The 22,689-nt window shown below is 40.7% G+C and overlaps 1 protein-coding gene across 4 annotated transcripts in view; it reads left to right on the plus strand.

Moving 5' to 3' along the window:
- Positions 1 to 8,159, plus strand: part of CYRIA (CYFIP related Rac1 interactor A) — a 107,703-nt gene extending 99,544 nt beyond the window's left edge. For all 4 annotated transcript variants that reach the window (XM_045807107.2, XM_045807106.2, XM_045807108.2 and 1 more), the window contains 2 exons: positions 2,751 to 2,821; positions 4,816 to 8,159. In XM_045807107.2, the coding sequence (XP_045663063.1) occupies positions 2,751 to 2,821; positions 4,816 to 4,879 (135 nt within the window). In that variant the 3' untranslated portion in view covers positions 4,880 to 8,159. The remainder of the gene's footprint in view (positions 1 to 2,750; positions 2,822 to 4,815) is intronic.
- Positions 8,160 to 22,689: the final 14,530 nt, after the last annotated feature.

Genomic DNA, 22,689 nt, shown 5'->3' on the forward strand with positions numbered 1-22,689 from the left:
ATCTCCTCTTAACCCTCACCTGCAGCATCGCTCCAGTAGTGTATCCCACACGTTAATATAAAGCCTTTTAAGGGTAGAATAGGCCCCTTTGGGATTAACTCATTCTGACTGCGCTCAGTTTGGGGGCACACTCGGTTCTCGCTTATCTGCACGGAGCAGCGTCTCTGATCCTTTAGCACCGTGCAGACGGAAAGTCTTCATGCCCAGAGGGACCATGAGCCTAGCGAACGTAAGGAAATTTACCAATTAAAATGGAACTTAGATTACTTATTTTGAAGGTCTGGCTTCCTAGCACAGCTAGTCATGGTTCTTCATGCAGTCTTTATTATTTTTTTTATTTTTGAATAGTATTTTGTTATTTTCCGCTTTCCAAGAAAAAAGTATTAAATATAAAAGAATTAGGAAAACATAAGAAATCAAAATACAGAAAATTATATGTATCTTTCTGTAGCAACTTCACCATAGGCGACGACCATCGTCAATATGGCAGCATATCTACCTCCCTTCATACGGATGTTTGTGTATATGCGTGTGTGTGCGTGTGCGTGTGCGTGCGTGTGTGTGCGTGTACTTCACAGACCATTATTAATTCTAAAATAGCAATTATCTTTTATTTGCATCACCGTATATTATGGAATTTTTTTCATACCAATGAACATTTTTACTATATTCTTTGTGAGGCTTTAACATTTTTATACTATGGATCAAATATAAATAATTCTATTCATAACCCGATGAACATCATTTGAATGTGGATTGAGTTTATTACTTGGTACCCATAGGATATTTCTCATTGACCAGAGCGACTTGTTAACTTGTCACAGAGTCAACAATTAAAAATACACTGGGTCATTTACTGAGTCTTTCTGTTGAGGTCGTAATCATTACATAATGTTAAATCTAACCACCCATAGTCTTTATGAAATCTATTTGTTCCTCGGTCTCACTAGGAAAAGCTGGTTCATCCTGAGGTGTGCATGTTGCTGTAAGAAAGTTTCAGGCTTAGCAAATATAGTACGTATTCAAGATGGGCTCCTTCAGACACCAGTCCGCTTCTAAGCCAGCGGTTACAGGCAGCCGGTTTATACAACCTTCGAGTATCAACTGTGAAAAAACAAATATTTGTGAAGCCCTGAGATGCGTGTCATTCATTATATGCACTTACAAAGAACACCCCCTGGAAACCCAGATGAGGGAGAAGCTTATTCTACTTTGAGAAGAGACAGAGGGTGATGTTGGAAGTGGATCTTGGAGAAGGGCTAGAATTTTCCCAGGTAGACAGAGTGGAGGAGGAGGGCTCCTGGAGCAGTGAATCATCAGAGCCAAGTCACTGAGGCCCAGAAGGGCTGGGTCATTGAGAGAAGAGGTGCTATTCTTGGGTGCCAGAAAGCCAGGCTCTTTGTGTTCCTGAGAGAATACGGGCACTTATCAGAGAACCCTGGGGGTGTCTCTTACCACTAGACCATGGGCTCCATTGGGAAAAGGACCAAATCTCTACATCTCTGGGCTAGAGCCCATTGTTGGAAGTGAGTAGGCTCAGGGTGGGACACACCTGGCATGTTTGTAGCTTCTGCCCGACCTGCAGCCACGACAGACATCTCTGATGGACCATGACATTCTTTCTTGATGAGCCTTTATGTGACCCGCAAATGACTCTCAACCTTGTGCTTCTGGCTACCTCCATCAGTCTACCAGGGTCTTATCAGGCCATAAGATAAAACGTCCTACATACCAGAAGTATACCCACAGAAAATGTTTGAAAGAGACCATTATAAAAGAGGCCCTTGGTCTACCCAAATTCAATACAGAGGATGAACATCTGAGTTTAAAATGAGCAATTGTATTTTTTTTGTGTGGGAAGATACTTCCTTTGTCAAAAAAAAAAAATCTAGGATATGCATAATATAATGTGATCTATGTAAACTTAGTTTCCATACACTTCCCAAATTATGAATAAATTATATTCCAAGGGCACAAAAAACCAAGAAACTTGCCCAGGTTCAGGCAGGTACTAAATAAGCAAGGATGGAGGAAACCCAAGCCGTCTGCCCCCACGTGGTTCAAGAATACGTGGTTCGTATTCTCAACCTCTGTCCTTCACCAGTCCCCTCCTAGTGAGGGAGCCAAAATTACTCAGGCACTAAAATCACCAAGAGCCTCTGATAAATGCCAGCATGCTGTTGGGAGCACAAAGAGGTGGTGGTTACTTCTACCTGATGAGGGTAATGAGATGCCCAGAGGCTTCCTGGTTTTGGTGATCTTTAGCTGTGTCCTAAAAAAAAAAAAAAGAAAGAAAGAAGGAAAGAAAGAAAGAAAAAAGTGTTAAGGGTTTGCCAAACAGCTAAAGGAGGAATAGCATCCTGGAAAGAGGAGTGGCATAAAATCACTGGGTTTGTAATTCACGCAGTCTGTGTCCACTGAGCAGCTATGGGGGTGGGGGTGGGGGAAGCCCTGTGCTTGGCTCTTGAGCTCAAGACAAGATCACAGTCTCAAGTCTTTGTCCACAAATGGCAGACACATGAACTGTGCAATGGCAGGAGAGTATGAAAAGCGATACACAACTTCTAGAAGCGCCCCAAGGAGCAGCTCACTAACGTGAGGGAGTAGGAAGGTCTCTTGGTCATTTCTGTATTTGATTTCTCTGGGCAGAAATAACACGATCTGATTAGGGACCGATGGTAGTATGAACGGATACTATCATGGACACAGTTGCTAGGCTATTAATAAAATGTTGTGCTTTCTCCTCCCAGATGAAAGGCTGCATAAAGGTTTTGAAGGAACAGGCCCCGGACAGTGTGGAGGGGCTGCTGAATGCCCTCAGGTAAGCCTCAGCCCTGCAACCCTTCAGAGAGACTTCAAATTTAGCTGCTGTTAGGGACCAGGCCCCAGAGCACCAGGCTTACCCCCGTGCCTGTCTTCACACATTTAATCTTGCCAACAACCAGTTGAAGTCAGCACAGCACCATTTTTATCAGATGGAAGAAACTGAGATGTAGGGACATTAACTAATTTGCCCACCGTCACACAGCAGACGACAGAGCTAGAACCTAACCCTAGGCCTGTGTGACCCCACAGGCCGTGAGCCTAACTCCAGGCTGTGCTTCCTTGTGGTTAGTGAAGACTCGTCAGAAGAACCTTCCCGAGGCTCACTTTCCCCTTCACCTGGCTTTACATGAGAACTGTGGGTGGCTTTTGAAAACCCTGATGCTCAGGCTCCAACAGGACCGAATGATGAGTCTCCGGGGGGCGGGGGGGACCCAGGCATCCACTCTGGGTTCTAAAGCTCCCTGGGTGACCTGCTCTGCCCTGTCTGGATGCCCAAGCGTTTGGCAGCTGTGGCTCACTTCAGCTTCTCACTGCTGACAGCTGATGCCCAAGCAGCCTCTCCCAAGGATACACGTGCTTCATACACTCCAGAGAAGGGATTCTTATTTTTCAGCCGTGACACACCTACAGAAATGTGTTGAATCACACTACCACGTAAATCATTCCGATGCTGGATTGCAATCTGGAAGGTTTATGGTCCTCGCTGTCTTATTCATCTTTGATATTTCCGAGTCCCACTTACTGTTGTGCATGCAGTAAGCGTTCAGTAAGTAGGAGTGGAACGGATCAATAATCTTCTACCTGTGTTCAACACTCATGTCTTATACTCCACTCCCGCGTCCGTTGTCTCATTTAATTATCACAACTCCAAGAGGGAAGGTGATCTATTATCCCCATTTAATAAATGAAGAGACAGCCACACATTTAATGACAAAGACCGAGGTTGATGCTGTTTTGTGTAGGTCATCGTTCTTCAGAACAGATGCAGCATTAACAGAGGAGCCTTCCAGGTTCCCTGCGTGAACCAAGCTTTTCTCCATTGGTGCCTATTTCACGGCAGGCTGGCTTCCCATACATAGTAAGACTCTAGTGCCTGAATTTTTTTTTTTTAACTTTGCAGCTTCATTCAATCAAGCAAGGCTTCATGAAGAGCAGGGCACAGGGCTGAGTGTTGGCATCTGGGGTTTCTTGTAGGTACTGTGATGAATGGCTTTTGAGGCAGACAGACTTGGGTCCAAATCAGAAGCCACAGGTCGTTCACAAATCACCCATTGGCAGATTTTTGCCTGAAATGGGTCATTTCACCTCTCTGATTCTGAGTTTTTTCACCTGTGAAATGGAGGCAGGAACCTCTTCCCCAAAGAGTTAGTGTGGTTGAAATGAGAACTTACACGAAGTGCGTAGGACTTGGCAAGGCTTGATGACATGTTAGTTCGCCTTTCCTTCCTTTCCACACACCATTCCTGTGCCAGGTTAATGTGACGATGCAGACTTCGCTACTCTTTTTTTCCGGTTTGTTTACCTGCATTTGCGCCCCCTTGTGGTGGCAATGAGCGTAAGTGTTCCCAGGAAAGTAGAAAACCATCCACATTGAAGTTTCGGGAATGTTGCGGTGCAGATCCGCATTCTGAAATGAGTAACTCAGGAGGGGGAGCCTAAATGGTTGAGATGCTTCACTCCTTCACACCAGGTCTCCTTCCCCGGAAAGTGAGATGGCTTCTATCCCCTCCGCGTATTTATTTAACTAGATAAAAGGTCTACTTGTTGAAGAACCACAATACAAAATTCCTTTAGGAAAAAGAATCAAATCTTAAATCCATCTGAGAATACGCTGGGTATCGAAGTGTAGTCATTTGTGTAAGAACGAGCCCAAGTTTGATTTCTAAACAGCCATTGTGTCTCTCGAGGCAAAGACGGGCTGAGAGTCATCGTGAAGCTTTGGCAGAGCACTGTTCACACACTGACCCCCGTCGCTTTCTCTCCATCCAGGTTCACTACCAAGCACTTGAATGATGAATCAACTTCCAAACAGATTCGAGCAATGCTTCAGTAGAGCTCTGCTCGAAGAAGAGGATCTATGTACTGACCTCAGAAGATGTATATGTTTACATAATTTAATACAGATTGATGTTAATACTTGTGTATCTACATAACCGTTTCCTTCTTGTCACTGAAATATATGGACTTTAATTTGTATCTTGACTGACTCGACCCAGCAGAGCATAAATTGACTTGAGAGCCTTACCTTTGCTGTCTAAAACAAAACCCTTTTCTCCAAAGCCAAAGTTTGGAGATGTGGACCTTTACTACTGGAGCCCTTCAACTACACCTGTAACAATCTGAAATTCCCAATAGTGTGTGGTAGTGTTTTAATTCTAGCTGTGTAATCTCTCTGGGAAGTTTACTTTTAGAAACACGAAGTGTTTGATTTCCTGTGTCGGCTTGGCCACAAGAAACACAGCCGTTATCCTGACAGAGGGAGAGAGGAATCCAAGAAAAGAAAAAATGCATGTGAAGACACAAACTCAAGTGTTTGGAATTCAGCACGCCCCCCTTTCTTGCCTCAGACTGCAAACCACATGGGCAGCTTTTTTGTTTGCACGTATTTTATTTATCAACATATTTCCCTTCTCTCTGGATTTATATTCCTCTAACGTTCCCTTTTGATTCTGCAAGAGGAAAATCACCTATGCTTGAATCCATTTGTAAGAAAGAAGTGAGAATAGATAGATGTGCTGTCATCGCTGAGCTGTGAAGGTGGTTGTCTTGGAACTGGGGGACAGGCTGGGAGGAAGGACACACAGGCAACAGGACAGTCATCTGTCCGCATCAACCCTCTGGCTTCGGGTAATTTTACTGACATTCCAGGTGTCAGTGGGGTTCTGGATGCACAGCCCCCCTCCTAAAATGGGCCCTGCCCTTTGTGGGCTGTTCATGTGGTGACAGAAGTCTAGGGTTCTTCACTCATTTCCAGAAAACCAGGGAATTCAGAGGGGGGAAACCCTACATTTTCCAGTTCGCTAATATTTAAAAGGTAGCTCCTTCCTGACCGCACCACTAGCTTGTTGCAGTGTGTAAAACTTTGGTCTGAGTTCCTGGATTCAGTCCTAGCTGTGTGGATCCACTGTGTGATCTTTGGAAAGTCACTTAAGCTCTCTGTGTCTCGCTTTCTTCATCTGTCAAATGGGCAATTAGAACAGATGATCTCCAAGAGCCCTACGAGGCAACGAGCCAACACAATGGCTGACTCTTACGTGCTTCCTTAGGAAATAGAGTCCAGGAAACATCACTCCACCTTGTCTTGATGATTGAAGATAGGACAAGACCTAGAGTCATTTTGTCTGCCAATCAGAGCTTATAATGGAACCTTGGAAATCTATTCCAACCTGCAGTGGAGAAATGAGTCGAGGGTGAAGTCAAACAGGGTCAACCCCATGTAGGACTCGAGCCCAGGATCCCTCACTCCTGATTCTTTCCCTCTTCACCATGTGGCCTATGCATACATACTATGGGATGAGAGTAGACACTTTTAAGTCAGTCTCCAGTCTGGTTTATATTATTACTTGCCTATTTCTGATAGAAGGAAAGAGCTGCCCAGTGATTGATGATCCCTGAAATTGGGCCTGGGTACATCAGGGTTTCATTCACCGTATCCCAAGGAACGAGCTGTCAGACACAATTGATTTCCAGACTTTAGTATCCAGCTGGCATTCTCTCAAGTCCTCCAAAGAAGGGGAAACATACTTTTGTTTTGTTTTATTTTTAACAACAACAGCAACAAAAAATCCAGTCAAGTGGCAGAACAGATTCTCTGGTTTATATCTAAATGTCAGTCAACAGAGAGAGAAGAAAGACCCTTTTCCTTAGAACTTTTCAAGCTGAATCAGTACAGTTCCTTGGATGGGGGGGGGGGGAGGGTCTCTCAACAGGACAGAAATGCACTTAGATGGCCTTCATGACCTTTTCAAACCTAGGGATTTTAACACCTTGGAGGAAGCCAGGAAATGGGGTAACAATGGGTGAACAAACTCATTGACTATTCAGCTTAAGAAATGTTCAATTTGGCAGCCGCGTGTTCTTTGGGCAGCAACTGTCAAGACAGGAATTATAGAGGCGCTCAGTTTTTATCATCATTGAGTCCATTTGTTCCCTTTATCAGGTGAGGAGCTTAGGTCTTGGAGAGAGGAAAGGACTTGCAGAGAAAATAGTTGAGCACATTTATAATTTTTAATTAGACTTTTATCAAATGGGACCAAACATATAGGAGGGGCGGCTGGCCTGCCCCAATTTAGCCAGGCCACCTTGTTTCAAAGCTAAGATTCACCTGTACATGGATTTTTAAAAGCCCAGGGCCGGAACTGTTGCCTCTGATGATCCGGAGGACAAGTTAATTGAATGTCTGTGATCACTAACAGGTAATGGATCTTGGGTCCACTCCTGAGCTACCGTGGGAGACAAATTCTTTTAACAGACTGTCCTCTAGGCATCAGGAGTCCATGAACAATCATGTTTTTTTTTTTTCTGTGTGTGCTGCATGCACATGTGTTTAAGCGCCGTGGGTGGTTTAGGGGAAAGTGCTAGCCACAGTATCCATGTCAATGTTAACTCTATTTCTTATTTGATGTTTCATAGTTTTCAAATAAACAGCGTTTTTCATTACTCAGATATTTATTTGGGGCAGACAACAGGTGAAAATTACATTTCTCAGATGCACTGCTCCTTTGGCATCATGACTTTGTTCTCAGAAGTTTTTCATGCATCACTAAGACCTGCTAATGGAAAGCAAGTGGCAATGAGTGTTTTGAATTGTGATAGCCCATTAGGGCTGGAGTATTTATTAACAACCAGAAAGAATCTCTTGATAGTAATCTCTTAATTGTTAGTTAATCTCATGCTTCATCATTTGCCTCTAGTCATCATCATTATATCAAGACATTAATGGTAAACTGAGGTTTTTGATACATCATCACTCGTAAGTAAAAAAAAAATAATAATAATCATGCTTCCTCAAAAGAAAAATGAAGCCTCCCCAATCTTGGAATCCAATTGTGTAAGTAGAATTCAGAGAATTCTCATTCAATCTTGTAGCCAAACAGCTACAAATTTTTCTAGATATTAATAATAAATAGTGGAATTTTATCTTGAAGACATTTTGGAACCTAACTTCCCCATTATATCTATAAAGGCTGTTGCATACACAGAGCTGTTTTAAAATTGTCAGATGTTGTTTGCTGAAGTCATTGTAATTTTTTTTTTTTGCCTGCTTTGCCTCTTTTTGTACAGAAGATTTGAGTGTGAAATGAAAATTAAAGTTTGGTACATATATTTAAAAATATACCTCTATTTCATATGATGTTCAACGTTGAGTGGGTGATGAGCACATGATCATAGGTATTTGCTAAACATCAATATTTGCTAAACACCTGCTCTGGGGACCAGCAAATCACACCATCTGCCTTTCACCTCTCTTTATATACAACATAAAATACGCAAAATGTTCTGCTCTTGGTACCAGCTACATTTTATTCATTTCAGCAAAGATCTTTCATTGCTTAAAAAGGTATAGAATAATAAGAGGCATGATTGATATCTAGGGATACACAAGACCTACTTGTCCAAGGATGCTAAGGAACCCCAATAAATACCCAGGCATTCCATCTTTTAAGAGTAGTAGCCCTTTATGGATTCAGCAAAGTTAGCCACTAACTTATTCTATATATGTACATTCTTCTGGCAACTTAAGCTCTAAAACAATCTTCTAAAAATTGAATAGAAACTGTTTTAGGACATTCCCGCACCTTTTAAGCTTTTCACCTGAGACCTAATTGTGTGTGCTATCAATGGATCAGAGTCCCCAAAAGATGCCCTATACAAAAAAACAAAGGTACAATAATTAGGACTATTTGGGACTCAAAGGAAAATGAGTAAAAATGGGGAGTTTTCTGTAAATTGGTACATTGACAAATTATAAATGGACACAAGCTGGAAGGACAGAGAAAAAGGGCCAAGAAAGAAAGAGAAAGACCCTAATTAAAGGAGTGTTGAAAGTCAAGAGACATGAAAAAAAAATGAGTGTATGTGTGATTATGAAGAAGAATATAGCTAGTGATGAATAGATAACCTACCAGCCAAAAAGTTGGTTGCTAATCAGGGCTCTCTTGGAAGGATGGAGATGAGGAGTTTAGCTGAACACATTAATGAAACCTGGTGAATAGTGAGTATATGCAATCTGTATTCACACTGACTTTAAATTCTGGGGTATCATTGAGAAGATAGAATTTCTAGGCAGGCATTTGCTGCTTGAAAGGTCTGTACTATATTTAGTCATCACAACTTAAGTGATAAAGTAATACTAAATAATATGTATGTCTACTATTTATACAATTTACTTATACTATTCATAGTCATTAAGTACATTATTTCATCCAATGCCAAAATCTTGGTCTCTAAGAAAGAAACAAAGAAAGAAACAAAACCTTGCTGATCACACCCCACACACCTTTTATACAGTAATAAAGAGAGGTCTTGACTGTTCTGTCTCTTCAGCTCCAAGTCAGACTACAAAGAAGGGAGTTTTTCTGCCCTGGTCATATCAAGTTACAAGTTCTATAAAAATATCATTTGAAATTGTGGTAAGTAGGATTTTAGATAAATCCCAGAATTTCGTATAGAGTTATTTAGGCTGAGAGATCTTGTACACTCATTTTAAGAAAGTCTTTTCCCTATGAAATCTTCCAGTTTTTCTCATAAATTGCATATTTCTAGATTCTTCTCTATGCCTGCACTTACTGTCCATTTTTAAATTGTCTTTGTTTGCCCTATGACAGGCTTTGTTTCGAGTCAAGAGCTATATTTTATTAGACATTCTTACTCTAAGAGGTCAAGTCTCCAATGTTGTGACTTGAGGACCAGTGGTTTTTTTAATGATTTTTATTATATTATGTTAGTCACCATACAGTACATCCCCGGTTTCCGATGTAAGGCTCGATGATTCATTAGTTGTGTATAACACCCAGTGCACCATGCAATACGTGCCCTCCTTACTACCCATCACCGGTCTATCCCATTCCCCCAGAGGACCAGTGGTTTTAAAAGGCTCCTTCCACATTGAAAAAGCCGATCTCCAAAAAATATCAAAAGAACTTGAAGGAAATTGTAAAATTATTTTCTTCCAAATGTCAATAATATATGATTTTTTCTTACTTTTGTATAGGAGAAATAATGCAAACCCTGCAGGGAGGGATATAAATGTGATAGTGTTATATGTGAATGTGGGTGGGGAAGGTAAAAGGGAACTCTAGGCTGAACCAGGTGAGTATTTACTACCTTGGTGTGCCATAGGCGTATCCACTCCTATGATAGTGTCATTAATGCACCCCCTCTTCTTCCTTGCCTATCTGAACTTTACCTAGACATCAAGACCTGGGTCATACTCTACCTCTTCCAGAAGCTTTCCTTAACCACCCCAATTCCTGCTAATCCTCTCTGTTCTTGGTCTCTAATGCATTTAATTTATTTGATACTAAATATAGGACACTGAACAGCACTTTATATGTTTGTTTCTTACACTAGATGTTAAGTTCCTAAGGGAAGAGAATATGCCCCTTACAGGGTCAAGCTCAGTGTAAGCTGGCAGCCAATAGAAGCTGCCTGCGTAGGGAAAACTTCAGGGTTCTGACACCTGAATGTGCCTAAATGAAACCCAGAGAATTAATTTCTATAGCTCACAATTATCGACAGTAACAAAGTATCTGCTCCCTTGTCTGGTCAACTTTATTCCTAAGGAAATATTTACCTACCTGCCAGAATTTTTTTTTTAAGATTTTATTTATTTATTTGACAGAGAGACAGCCAGCGAGAGAGGGAACACAGCAGGGGGAGTGGGAGAGGAAGAAGCAGGCTCCCAGCGGAGGAGCCTGATGTGGGACTCGATCCCGGAATGCTGGGATCATGCCCTGAGCCGAAGGCAGACGCTTAACGATTGCGCCACCCAGGTGCCCCTGCCAGAATATTTTTAACCTCTGTGGACACAGCTTGCAGCTTGCTGCTGATATGCTAGGAGTCCAGCTGAGAAATCAGGCTGTTGTCTTGATCAAAAGTCAGAGTCAGTTAGTCCTGACAAGGGCAGGCATGCTATCAGATGAAGTCTAGCTTGGTCTGGGACAAGGCTGCTATTCCATCAGAGAACTGAGCTTGAGGCAAAGGCAAAAGGGCAACGGAAGCAGAGGGTTTTCAATAACTAGACAAATCAATTCAGCACCTTGGATAGCAATCTGGGCATGTTGTCCTAACACTCCATAGTCATTTATCCTGGAATCTGTAAGTCCTATTACTTCGTTCCACTTTGTCTCTAAAACTCTGATTATCAAAGACAATATGTTCATTAGAAAAGTTAAGTGGCTAGGTAGCTGGAAAAGCATTTTTCTTTGTCCTGAGAGTTCTGAATATCACATAAGATGGGCAGAAAATAGTTCAGAAAGGCGCAGTTATCATCTTGGGTTTTCATATTCATAGTTTTAGATTCAAGCCAAACGCATAGGAATGGCTCTTCTTTTTTCCTTGCCCTAACTCCTTCAGCTGATCGTTTAGTCCTAACAAATATTCTTTCTAAAAAGGTCTCAAAATCAACTTCTCCCAGTTCATTTTGCTTTATTTCCTCTATGCTTCACCATCTCTTCCTTAGAAGATCTTCCAGCTCTTACTCTCCCTCCTGCCCATTCTTTATATAGCCAACACTCATTTTCCTGTGACATATATCTGACCATGTCTGTGTCATAGGATTGCCTTTAGCAAGTTTCCTGAAAAATATTCCCAGAGATGTTAATTGATGTTTCAAAAAAATTTTTTAAAGTTTTTTCAGTTTTCAAGTACTTGTGAAACAAGGTTAACACAATATTTTTTTTACTTATTTTGTTTTACTACTAGATTTTTTTATTGATTGTAAATCTTCACGGGAAGGTAGACCATATTCTGCATGGGAATCAGCTTCTTGATTTCTAAACACACACACACACACACACACACACACACACACACACACACACAGTAGCTTGTTGGAATTTTATTAAGATTTCTTTGAATCTACATATCAATTTGAGAAGAATGGACATCTTAACAATATTGAGTCTCTGGTCTATGAATATAATAAGCCTCCCCCATTTGTTTAGGACATCTTTGATTTCATAATATGTTTTACATAAACTGTGAGTAAAGATAGCTTTATTTTTTCTTTCTTGATATGAACCCCTTTTATTTCTTCTCCTTGCCCTATGACACCAATTAACTTCTGGCACAATGTTGAACAAAATTGGTAAGAATGGACATTCCTACCTAGTTCCTGATCTTAAGGGGAAGTATATAGTCTTTCATCATTATGAGTGTTGTTAGTTGTAGGCTATATGTAGATGTTCTTTATCAGATTGAGAATCTTTTTTTTGTTTGGAACTTTTATCAAGCATATATGTTGGACAAAAACACTAATCTGAAGGGATACGTGTACCCTATGCTTATAGAAGCATTATTTATAATAGCCAAATAATGGAAGCAGCTCATGTCCATTGACTGATGAATGAATAAAGAAGATTTGGTGTATATATATACAATGGAATATTATTCAGCCATAAAAATGATTAAATCTTGCCATTTTCAATGACGTGGATGGAGCTAGAAAATATAATGCTATGCAAAATAAGTCAGTCAGAGAAAGACAAACACCATTTGATTTCAGTCTAATGTGCAATTTTAGAAACAAAACAAGCAAAGGGGAAGAGAGAGAAACCAAGAAACAGACTCTTAACTATACAGAACAAACTGGTTGTTACCAGAGAGGAGGTGGGTAGGGGGATGAGTGAAATAGATGGGGCTTAAGGAGTGCACCTTTAGCGATGAGCCCTGGGTGATGTGTGGAATTGTTGAATCACTATATTGTACACCAGAAACTGATACAACACTGTATGTTAACTATACTGGAATTTAAATCAATCAATCAATCAATCAATCACACAATGAAAGCACTAGATTCTCAAAAATTTAGCATCTACCACATACAACATATGGTAAATTTAGTTGACATGCAGAGAATCAGGGAATATTTATCAGTACAATAGAGACACACCCATAAATATCAGAGATGATAAAATTAGCAGAAAAAACTTTTTTAAAAAGCTATTATTAATATGTATAAGGAGTTAAAAAAGAATACATATTGGATTTTGGCAAATGCTTTCTCTGAATCTATTAAGATAATCACAGATCTTTCTTCTTTGTAGTCTATTAATATGGAATTATATTTTTGAATGTTTTTGAATGTTAAACCAACTTTGCATTGCTGAGGTAAACTCTACTTACTCAGGAATTTTTTGTCCTTTTTACACATTTTTGTATTTGACTTTTTAAAAATTTGTTGAGAATTTTTGCACCTATGTTCGTGAGGGGTATTAGCTTTTAGTTTACTTTTCTTGTAACGATTTCACCTGTCTTCAGTATCAGAATAATTCTAGCCTCGTAGAATGTATCAGGAAAGTCTTCCCTCCTTTTAAATTTTTGGAAGAATTTGGACAGAATTCACCCTTCATTACATTCCTTGACCTACCTAATTCTTTCCCCAATCTTCTTGTGTTAGCTTAAAGATCACTTTTTTTGAAGCCCCATCTCCAATCCTTAGATTTTTGCATCTTTCCTAGGTATATGTTGCCATAACCCACTATATTTCCTCTTTCATAACACATACTTACAATTTCTTTACTACCATTAATTTTTTGGCTAGCTATAAGCTTCATCAAGTCAAAGTCCTTCTCCATCTTGCTCACCATTCTATCACGATTGCCTAGTAATACATAGCCCATAGTAGACTTAGACAACTTCCTTGTTAAGTAAATTAATTTTTTAACCAAATGCCCATTTAAGTAACTAATAAGAAGATTATTTTTTTTCCTGTGAGATAAAGTGTTGTCAAGAAAAATATTGACAAATTTCTTAATATTGTACCATCCTTAAACCTTTGGATAAATTCTATATAGTCACACTGTATACTTTTTTATAATGTAGTATCATATATAGCTGGCTTCTCAAATATAGTTTTATTGAGTATTTTTCTCAATATTAATAGTGATATTAGTCTGTTGTGTGTGTACGTGTACAAATGCGCAGGTTATAGAATTTATGCTAGCTTCTTTAAAAGAATCAGATTTACTTATTTTTTCTATCAACTCTAGAATTAAAAAACATGTAAAGACTTATGTGTTGTTTGAAGGCCTGAAACAAATTACTAAAGAGACTATTTCAACTAATATTTATAGAAATCTTACTGATTTCTTCCATGTGTGGGAGCCTTGTTCATGTACATGTACATTTCTTTTGATTTTAATAGTTTATATTTTCACAGAAAATGATATATTTTATCCATATTTAAAAGTATTTAACAAAAACTTTTATAAATTATTCATTGTTTCACTATTTTCTCTTTATCTGTAGTTACATACACTTCCTTGGAACTAATATTTTTGAGTTTGTGTTTCTTCCTTTTTTACCTTGATTAGACAAACACATGATTATTGGTCTGTATGTGTGTGTGTGCGTGCATGTGTGTGTGTGTGCTGTAAGAACTAGCTGTTGGGTAGCAGTGCATGGCTTCAAAGAGGGAGGTGAGCTCAAATTCAGATGGCAGCCCTGGTTTCCATTCAGGTCCATTACTTAACTAAACATGTATTCTTGGACAACTTTGTGCCTCAGCTTTACCATCTGTGAAATGATGCTAATTATTAAAAAATAACAAAGGGCCTTGCATATGGTAACCGATCACTAATTGTTAGTTACAACTATTAATGTCTATGACAGTAATTTTATCTTCATTATTTCCTACTTTCTCGGTGAAATTTTTTATTTTCATACACTAAATTTTTAATCTACATTTTATAATGTTTCATGTGGAATACTTAGTGTTTTTTTCTTTATGCATGGAAAAACTCGGGAAATGCGTTTTTCCATGGCAACACCTTTAGCTGCACCTCGCTACCATTTTTTTTAAGCTGTTTTATATTCTGGGTATAATTTTTAATCCTCATAAGTGTTATTTAGGAGTGATCTTAAATAGCAAAGTAGTTGAGGATTTTTGGGGTTTTGTACTCTAATTTTGTCATTAATATTAGTATTATTGTTTCATGATCTGAATGTGTAATCTATCTACTGCTACCATTTTGGAATTCATCAACGTTTTCTTTGTACCCTAATCTTGGTTCAACCGTCCCCCCCCCACCAAACACAGCCCGATACCAGGACTTAGGCACAGGTAGTTTATTGAGGAGATGAACCAGGCAGGAGGAGCAAAGAACAGAGAGAAGGAAACAGGAAAAGAGGAGTACCTAACAACTGATGCCTTGTTGAACAAGTTACATATGTGGCAACTGGGGTCCAGTCCTCTCAAAACCCTCTAAGAAACTGCACAAGAAACTCAAGTATTCTCCCACTGAAGGGCTGGATGCTGGAGCATTCGTCCAGCTCCCTGCCTCTGTGAGTTGAGATTTATCCCGGGGCTCTACCTGTATGTGAGCTGAGCGAACTTCCTTGACTTCAGAGAAAGTGAGAAACAAAAACATGGGGAGAGTGAGAGAGTTCAGCCCCTGAGCAGACCACCAGCAACATGCATGAGAACTGCCCACCTATCACAGCCAGCCGCCTCGGACATCACGGGGAAGACCTACGGGGTCAGATGTGGGGACCCATATTGTATATTACAAAATCATCTCCATTTTTCAAAGCGTGCTAACAATAAGGGTATATTTTGAGGTATGATTTCCAGTCTTGGCTTCTAAATTTGCATAAAGAAGAAGCTCAATCCTTCACAAGGCAGACAATACTATTTAAGGATATATGAGAGTATTACCATTCCGAAAGAAATAGAGATACAGCTCTATGTCATCTTCTGACTTAACAAGTGGTGAATAATTGCTCATATGTATATGATGAAGATTTTCTTTATGTTAAACTGGAACTTGAAGGGTAAATAACTCTCCAGTACTCATTAAGAATAGATAGAATAGATACATTCTAAAATTATTAGCATTAGTAATTTCCTGAAAATGTATTTTTTCTTTTTATTACAAATAGTAACACAGACTTTATAGAGTGACTTCTTATTAGGTAAAAACAACAAACCTGTAAGAAATCACATTTGTACTATTATATAAAAGGAGAGGAAAACTTGATTGCCTCTCCTTAATTAAGAGACTTGTAATTTTTTCTTTGGTTTCAATATATGTTGTTATTGTACCCTATAATGCTTCTGAAAAATCATTCCCAAAGGATTTTGGATAGTCCCATAATATGATAAAGTCAGCATAAAATTAATTGTGGCAAGTAAAGAACATATACTTACAAAAACAGAAAGAAGAGCTAAGTAGGGTATATAAAGAACAGCTAAAAATATTTAGGACAGATGATGGATTAACACTGCTACTGGTAATTGGGGATCTTATGTAACATAAGATGTTACAGATGGTAGGAATTACGGATATGAAAGGTCTCACTCTGGCAGACTTTGCCAGTGTTTTTAATAAATGTCCCACTCTAGCCTTAGACTGAGTTGGGTTGTTTGAGAAGCAGCCATGCATGGCATGTTGACTTAAACTACCTCTTATTAACTCATTTTGTAGCCTCAAGATAGCTAGACTCTACCTATAGAATTATAGTTTCCCTTACCCATTTTTTTCCAGAGGGCTGCCAAATTAGCATCTCCGAATTCCTGAGGTGATAAGGGAAGGTCACTGACCCAGGGGTAAAGGGAGGAAATTCTACGTGAAAACATTTTTCAGCACTTCTCTGAACTAATGGGTTTTTTTCTTTCATTTTTTGGTTACCAAAATCCTTAGACTGAGTATAAGACCATGTGCTAATTGCCAAAAATATAATTATGAAAGTCAGAGAATTCACATTCTAATGAGGGGAAGCATAAAAAATATGATTCTATTCCGTAATTACTATAGTAGAAATAAATACAAAATCATGTCATAAGAAGAACATGAGAAATCTAACCTAGCCTGGTCAGCTTGGAGGAACGTCAAGGAGGTCATCCTGGTGATGGCAGATGGCTGAGCTTTGAGGACTGGAGGGAGACCTCCAAAGGGACAAGGACAAGAGGATGACTATATCAGACAGAAGTAACAGCATGTGTCAGGAGAGCATGACACCATCAGGGACTTCCTATGGCTGGAGCATACAGGTTTTTTCTTCTGGGGTATAAAAGTTGAGAGTCCAATGGGTGGTGAGGATAAGAAGGCAGAAATATATGAGGATGATGGGAAGATATGCAAAGATTTTAAACTGAGGAGGGACATGGTTGAATTTCTGCCTTCCAGATTATTTTGATGGCTCTATGGGAGGATGACTTGGAAAGTAGGGACTGAAGAGAGGGACCTAGAAAGGGACCAACAATTAGTAATGAGGATACAAATAAGTGTCAATGCTTACAGAGAGCACTGACCAGGAGGCAAGCCCAGAAGGTGAATTATACATATTAACCCCCATTTTTACAAAGAAGAAAACTGAGACACAAAGATATTAAGTAAATGCTCTGAACTCTCAGAGCTGTAACTGGCAGGCCCAGAATTCTAAACCAGGCAGCTGAGCTCCAGAACTCAGGCTCTCAATCACTGTGCTTTATTTAGCAAGGCGAGTTTTCATGGGCACTTGACACAAGTAGGGCGTGTGTTAAGCACTTCATGTAGCTTCCTCCAGTTACTCTTCACAACAATGGCTGCTGGTAAGTAACAATTTTAAACATGTTTGCCTAAAAAATCCTTTTGTTTAAACAAAAGTTTGCCTAGAAGACCAGCAGGTGAAACACAGACAAACAGAACTGGCTGAAGTGGTAGGCGTAATGGGTCTGGATACCTACCTGCTCATGGCCCAATACCCACGGAACACTGAAGACCAAAGATACTGAACTCCCCATTTTGGAAACTACGGACCCAGAAGTTATGGGAGCTTTCCAGGAGCTCTGAGGTTCTAACTCTCTACAGAACAAGAAGATAGATGATGTGAAGATGGAATTATGAGTGCCATCTCCATAGGGCCCATGATGTGTAAACTGAGGCTGGAAACATAGGACATATTTTGAATAGGAATGTCTGCGCAGTTAATACGTACAAAGGTTTAAAGGTCACAGTGTCCCCCAGTAAGCCAGGCTCCATGACAAATCACCTGGCGTCAATGGGAAGTGAGGGATTAGGTCTCACCAGTGCTCTCCAAGCCACCAGTTCTCCATGGCTCCTATCATACGTCTCCTGGGGTTCTCCTCAACATGCTGGTTTGGGGCAGCTGTTATGGCCCTAAGAAACCTCAAAGTTGAATCTCAGGGCTTGGGGATTCCACAGCCTAAGACCTGCCACAGAGTAAGAGAAATGACAGCTTTGGGAGGTGGTAATGAGATATGAACAGAGGGTCCGGGAATGGAGACTTCAGTCAGTCTCTGATCATTCAGAGTCTGGATATAGGATAGTTCAGAGGGATGTACAGCTATCACCTCAAAGGACAGATTTGCATAGAGGGACAAGGGAATCCTTTACCAAGTGGATCTGACCACACTGGCTGGTTCATAGAGCACACATTCCAGTGCTGGCATCCTGCCTCCTGTTGGGGTCCTGAGGCTGGCCCACTCTCCTATAGAAACCAGGCTTAATGCATTCTTCTCAGCAAGCCTTGGGCTGGGGGTTGAATCGGTTAATGAAGTTTCTAAACTCACTTTGTGATCTGTGAAGGGTGACTGCCATGCGGTAGTGGGAGAGACAGACATCCAATCGTCCTCATTCTTTCACCCCTGGCTCAACCTAGCACAGTCTTTGGCATCTACCCTGGGCAATTCATCCAAACATGTCAGATCATGTCTATAAAGCCCCCATTACAGCAATACCCTTGTAGAAGATACATTTTATCCTTAGTAAAAGGCAAGTGCTTCTGGCCCCGGTTGGTTCTTTCTCTGAGTGTCCAGTGTGTGTTGGAGGAGATGATGATCTGTGCATGCAGAAATGTTTGCTGAGTTCCCTCCATTGTCCCGGGTCCTTCCAGCTCTGACATTTGATACTACGCACGTCCTATCAGACGCTAGTGAGGGCACTGAATGAACAGATGAACAAAACAAAGACAGAATGTTGCTTTTTGGACTCTTTTTATTTTCAGGGTTTCATTTGTAAACTACAGGGCATACCATATTTATTTAACTTAATCTATCAGAATGACACTTACTTCATTAAATTAAGAAATTTTAATTAACTAATGAAGATTTCATTGTCTACTCTTTTATGTTCATATTAGGGTAGGTCATTTTGATGACAACTTTTATAGCTATAATTAAATAATTCTAATAGATTTAGTTAAATTTGCAAATAATAAGGCATATTTCATCTTTATTTTATTATTCATGACATATCCAATTTAGCTATGTGGCAGTCACCCAGCTTCTGGTGTCTTCTCTTATTTCTTTTCACAAGTGTCTGTTTTACTTAAGAAAAAAGCATCAGGTCCTGATAATATCAGGGTTGTAAGGTCCGTGCAATTCAAAGATGGGCCCATGAACAAAGGAAGTGTCTCTTTCTCTGCTGTGATATGGGGAGGAAAGCAGCCCCATGTGATCAGCACACATATTTATCTCATGGCTTAATCAGCATAAATCCAGAAAGTGGCAGGTTGGCATGTGTTCCCTGGGTTCTAAGCCATTCTGAAATGCCCTCTTATGACATTCTTAGAAGAGAGTCATTCTGCCAATGTCTACACACACCAGGCCTAGGGAGCTTATACTTCTGAAGGGACACTGGCCAATGAACTACTTAACGTGGATTTTTAATGTGTTCTTTATCTTCAGCTAAAAAAGAGGATTGTAGTTCTTATAATGGCACCTTTGACTCACCAACCCCTACTAATGCTCAGAAGCCTAAAGTGACACAGGGCTACGAACATCAGAGTCTGGGAGACAAAACAAGAAGAGCTCATTGACTTTTCTTCCCCTGCTGATCCGTATGTGGATATTCTCTTCTGAGACAACCTGGCACCCCATTCCTAGCTTACTGAGTTCCAGACCTTCACACAGGACACTTTGCGAGGACCGAATTAAAGGACATAGGGACTAAAATTCTAAATTTTCAGAGCTTGAAGGGTTGCCCACTGCAAGTTCCTCATCATTCAGGCAGGAAGGCAAGTTTACCCAGGGGAAGTTACTTGCCCAAGGGCTGAGACTTTTTTTTTTTTTTTTTACCAGACTCCCTGGTCAAGATACTGTCTTACCTTGTCAAAGTGCTATTACTGTGATTATAAGCCATTTGAATCTGGAAAGGAGGCACCGCAGCCCTGGGCACAGGCCGAAGATGCTGAGGCCGTAGGTTGTACTTTACACATGGGAGTCAGTGCCCTGTTGGGACCTTGAGTTTTCCTAAGCATCTGTGGGACATTTGTCAGCCTCCACACATCTCAAGACCCTGATGTGGGGCCATGCTTTCCCCCTGATGTAACAGCCTGCCTCTCTCTTTCACCTACCCCGCTCCACTGTCATGGCTTCCTCACACCGAGGCATCTGTCCAGCTCCAACGAAAGCCCTTCCACTCCAAGGAATAGTTTCTGACTCCTCCAGCCCGGTCCTCTGAGGACTGCACTTCTGGCCATTTATGCTGCTTGTTTTCCTACTCTTCCAAGGTAGTTGCCTTCCCAAGACATTGCTTTTGATTCACTTTTCACATGGATCTATGTGGTTTTCTCCCTAGGGAGTGATAGGCTTTTGGAGGGTAGAGGAGAGACTTGAAGTTCTCTGCATTTCCTCACTGTACAAAGTCCACCACTCCTGCTGGCTCACCGTTGCCCAGTGAGCTCTGGCTAGATGCAGGAGTTAGCATCTGATCTGGAATATTTAGTAATATCAATGAATTTGGCCCAATCCTTTGTTATATTCCACCCTCCTTGGTCTAACATCCATAAAATCCACTCCCACTCATGCTCCTGGGTTTCTGCTTATATAGAAGCACAATTTAAGTCCTTTTTGGTTTGAACAATCTCCACCTGGGCTTCAGAATATATCTGTATTACTGGAGCATGGGGGATGTGTACCCCGGCTATGGGGCCAGTAGCAACAAGGGTGATTGTGGTGGATTTTGAGGAAAATGATCGCCCATTATTGAGGCATGGGATAGGAATAACCTACCCCCGGGAGGGTTATGATAAGGTGTTCAGGTAAAGGAAGGCTAGTCTAGAAGATGGTAATTCAGTGGCAAAGGGACCCCAGAGTCACTTGGAGGCTCAAGATTGCCAGTTCCATCAGGGTTCAACCAGATATTCTCACTCCAATTTTTAGTAGCCTAATATTTCCCACAAAATGTCCTAACTTTCACGTAAGAAACTTCATAAGTCTCTGAAGAATTCAACTGTCATTGTAATTCAGCAACTTGCACAATAAATTTTTTTCATCCTATCAGCCTCTATAAGAAATAACAGCACATTTTAGGGCCTTCTTGATCTTCAATATACTTGAGCAGATGGTGAAAGGACTAAAGTTTGTCATTTTCTTTGTGTAATTGCTCAGTTGTGCTCCGAAGAACCCTCCCACACCACAGTACCTATGGTCATCATCACTACCAAAATGATGATGTGCAGGAGCCACTTGGGTCCCCAAGATGTGTCTTCACTTGGCACTTGACCATGTCCAACCACAGGTGATAGCTTGACCAACCAGGATGCCACTGCATGCCATGGACCACTAGCATCTCATTTCCCATTAGCAAAAAAACAAAGCAAAACAAAACAAAACAAAAAACAAAAACACAGACACAAACAAAAACCCAGCACTACACTCAAGTTTGAAGACCCAGCCAAACCAACCCTTAGATCCCATCTTTGTGGTCTGTCTCCTGAAACTCCCTCCCACAATTCTGTATCAGTCAGGGTACAATCAGGAGACAGAATGCATTATATTTAAACAGAGAAAAGTTTAACACAAGGAATAACTAACTAAAACAACAGTTACAGTTAATCTGTAAAGGAGTAATGAGTAATCCTAAAGAATTCCCTAAGGTTGACGGAGAGCTTCTATGGGGGAAATAACCCGGGAAGTCAGAGGGCTTTCTCCAAGGGTAGGATTCACCTCGTTGGAGAAGATGCACTTTGTGGACAGCAGGAGGTCCGGGGGGTTGTCACCGGTCCAAGCTGAAGCAGAGACACGAGGCTGAGGGTGGTGGGCAAGGAACTGCAGCTGAATGTAGCAAACAGGAAATAGCCCTCCTAGGTTCAGGGAGGCTGAGACGGATGGGCAGGGCCCCACAGCCAGAACTGGCAAGAAGGAAAGGCCCCTCTGGGGCGCTCAGGGACCCAAGATGGAAGGCAAGGAGCCACAGGCATGACTGGTAGGCTGGAAGCCTACCGTGATGTTGGCAAGGCTGGGAAGTTGACCTCTGGAAAGTCTGTGACACCCACTGGGAATCTGCCCTTAGAAGTGGTACTGAAAGTCCAAGGGAAATTGTCCACAGGGGTGTCACCACAACCTGAAAGGGGGAGCACCAGCAGATGTCCCTAAATATGACTCCGGCAGCAGAATGGTAGGAGGAGGAAGCAGCTCACCAGGATGGAGAGAGGCTCCCTTCTTCTTGACCTGTCCCTTCAGCGCCCTCTACTGGAAAAGCTAAACATTGCATGAGGTGACAAGGAAAATATTTACAGGGTCCTTCATTATCACAGAGCAAGCAATGAAAGGTGAATTTGGAGCTAAGAGGCAATATTTGAAACAGTAGTATTAATTATTATGATAATAATTAACGTTTTAGATAGTCTTTACATTTTTTCAAATCACCTTTCTATTTATTACCTTATTTCACCCCTCCCATTATTAACTTCATT

Source organism: Ursus americanus, chromosome 7, assembly GCF_024610735.1.
Source record: "Ursus americanus isolate L20-20 chromosome 7, mUrsAme1.1.p, whole genome shotgun sequence".
NCBI classification, from domain to species: domain Eukaryota; kingdom Metazoa; phylum Chordata; class Mammalia; order Carnivora; family Ursidae; genus Ursus; species Ursus americanus.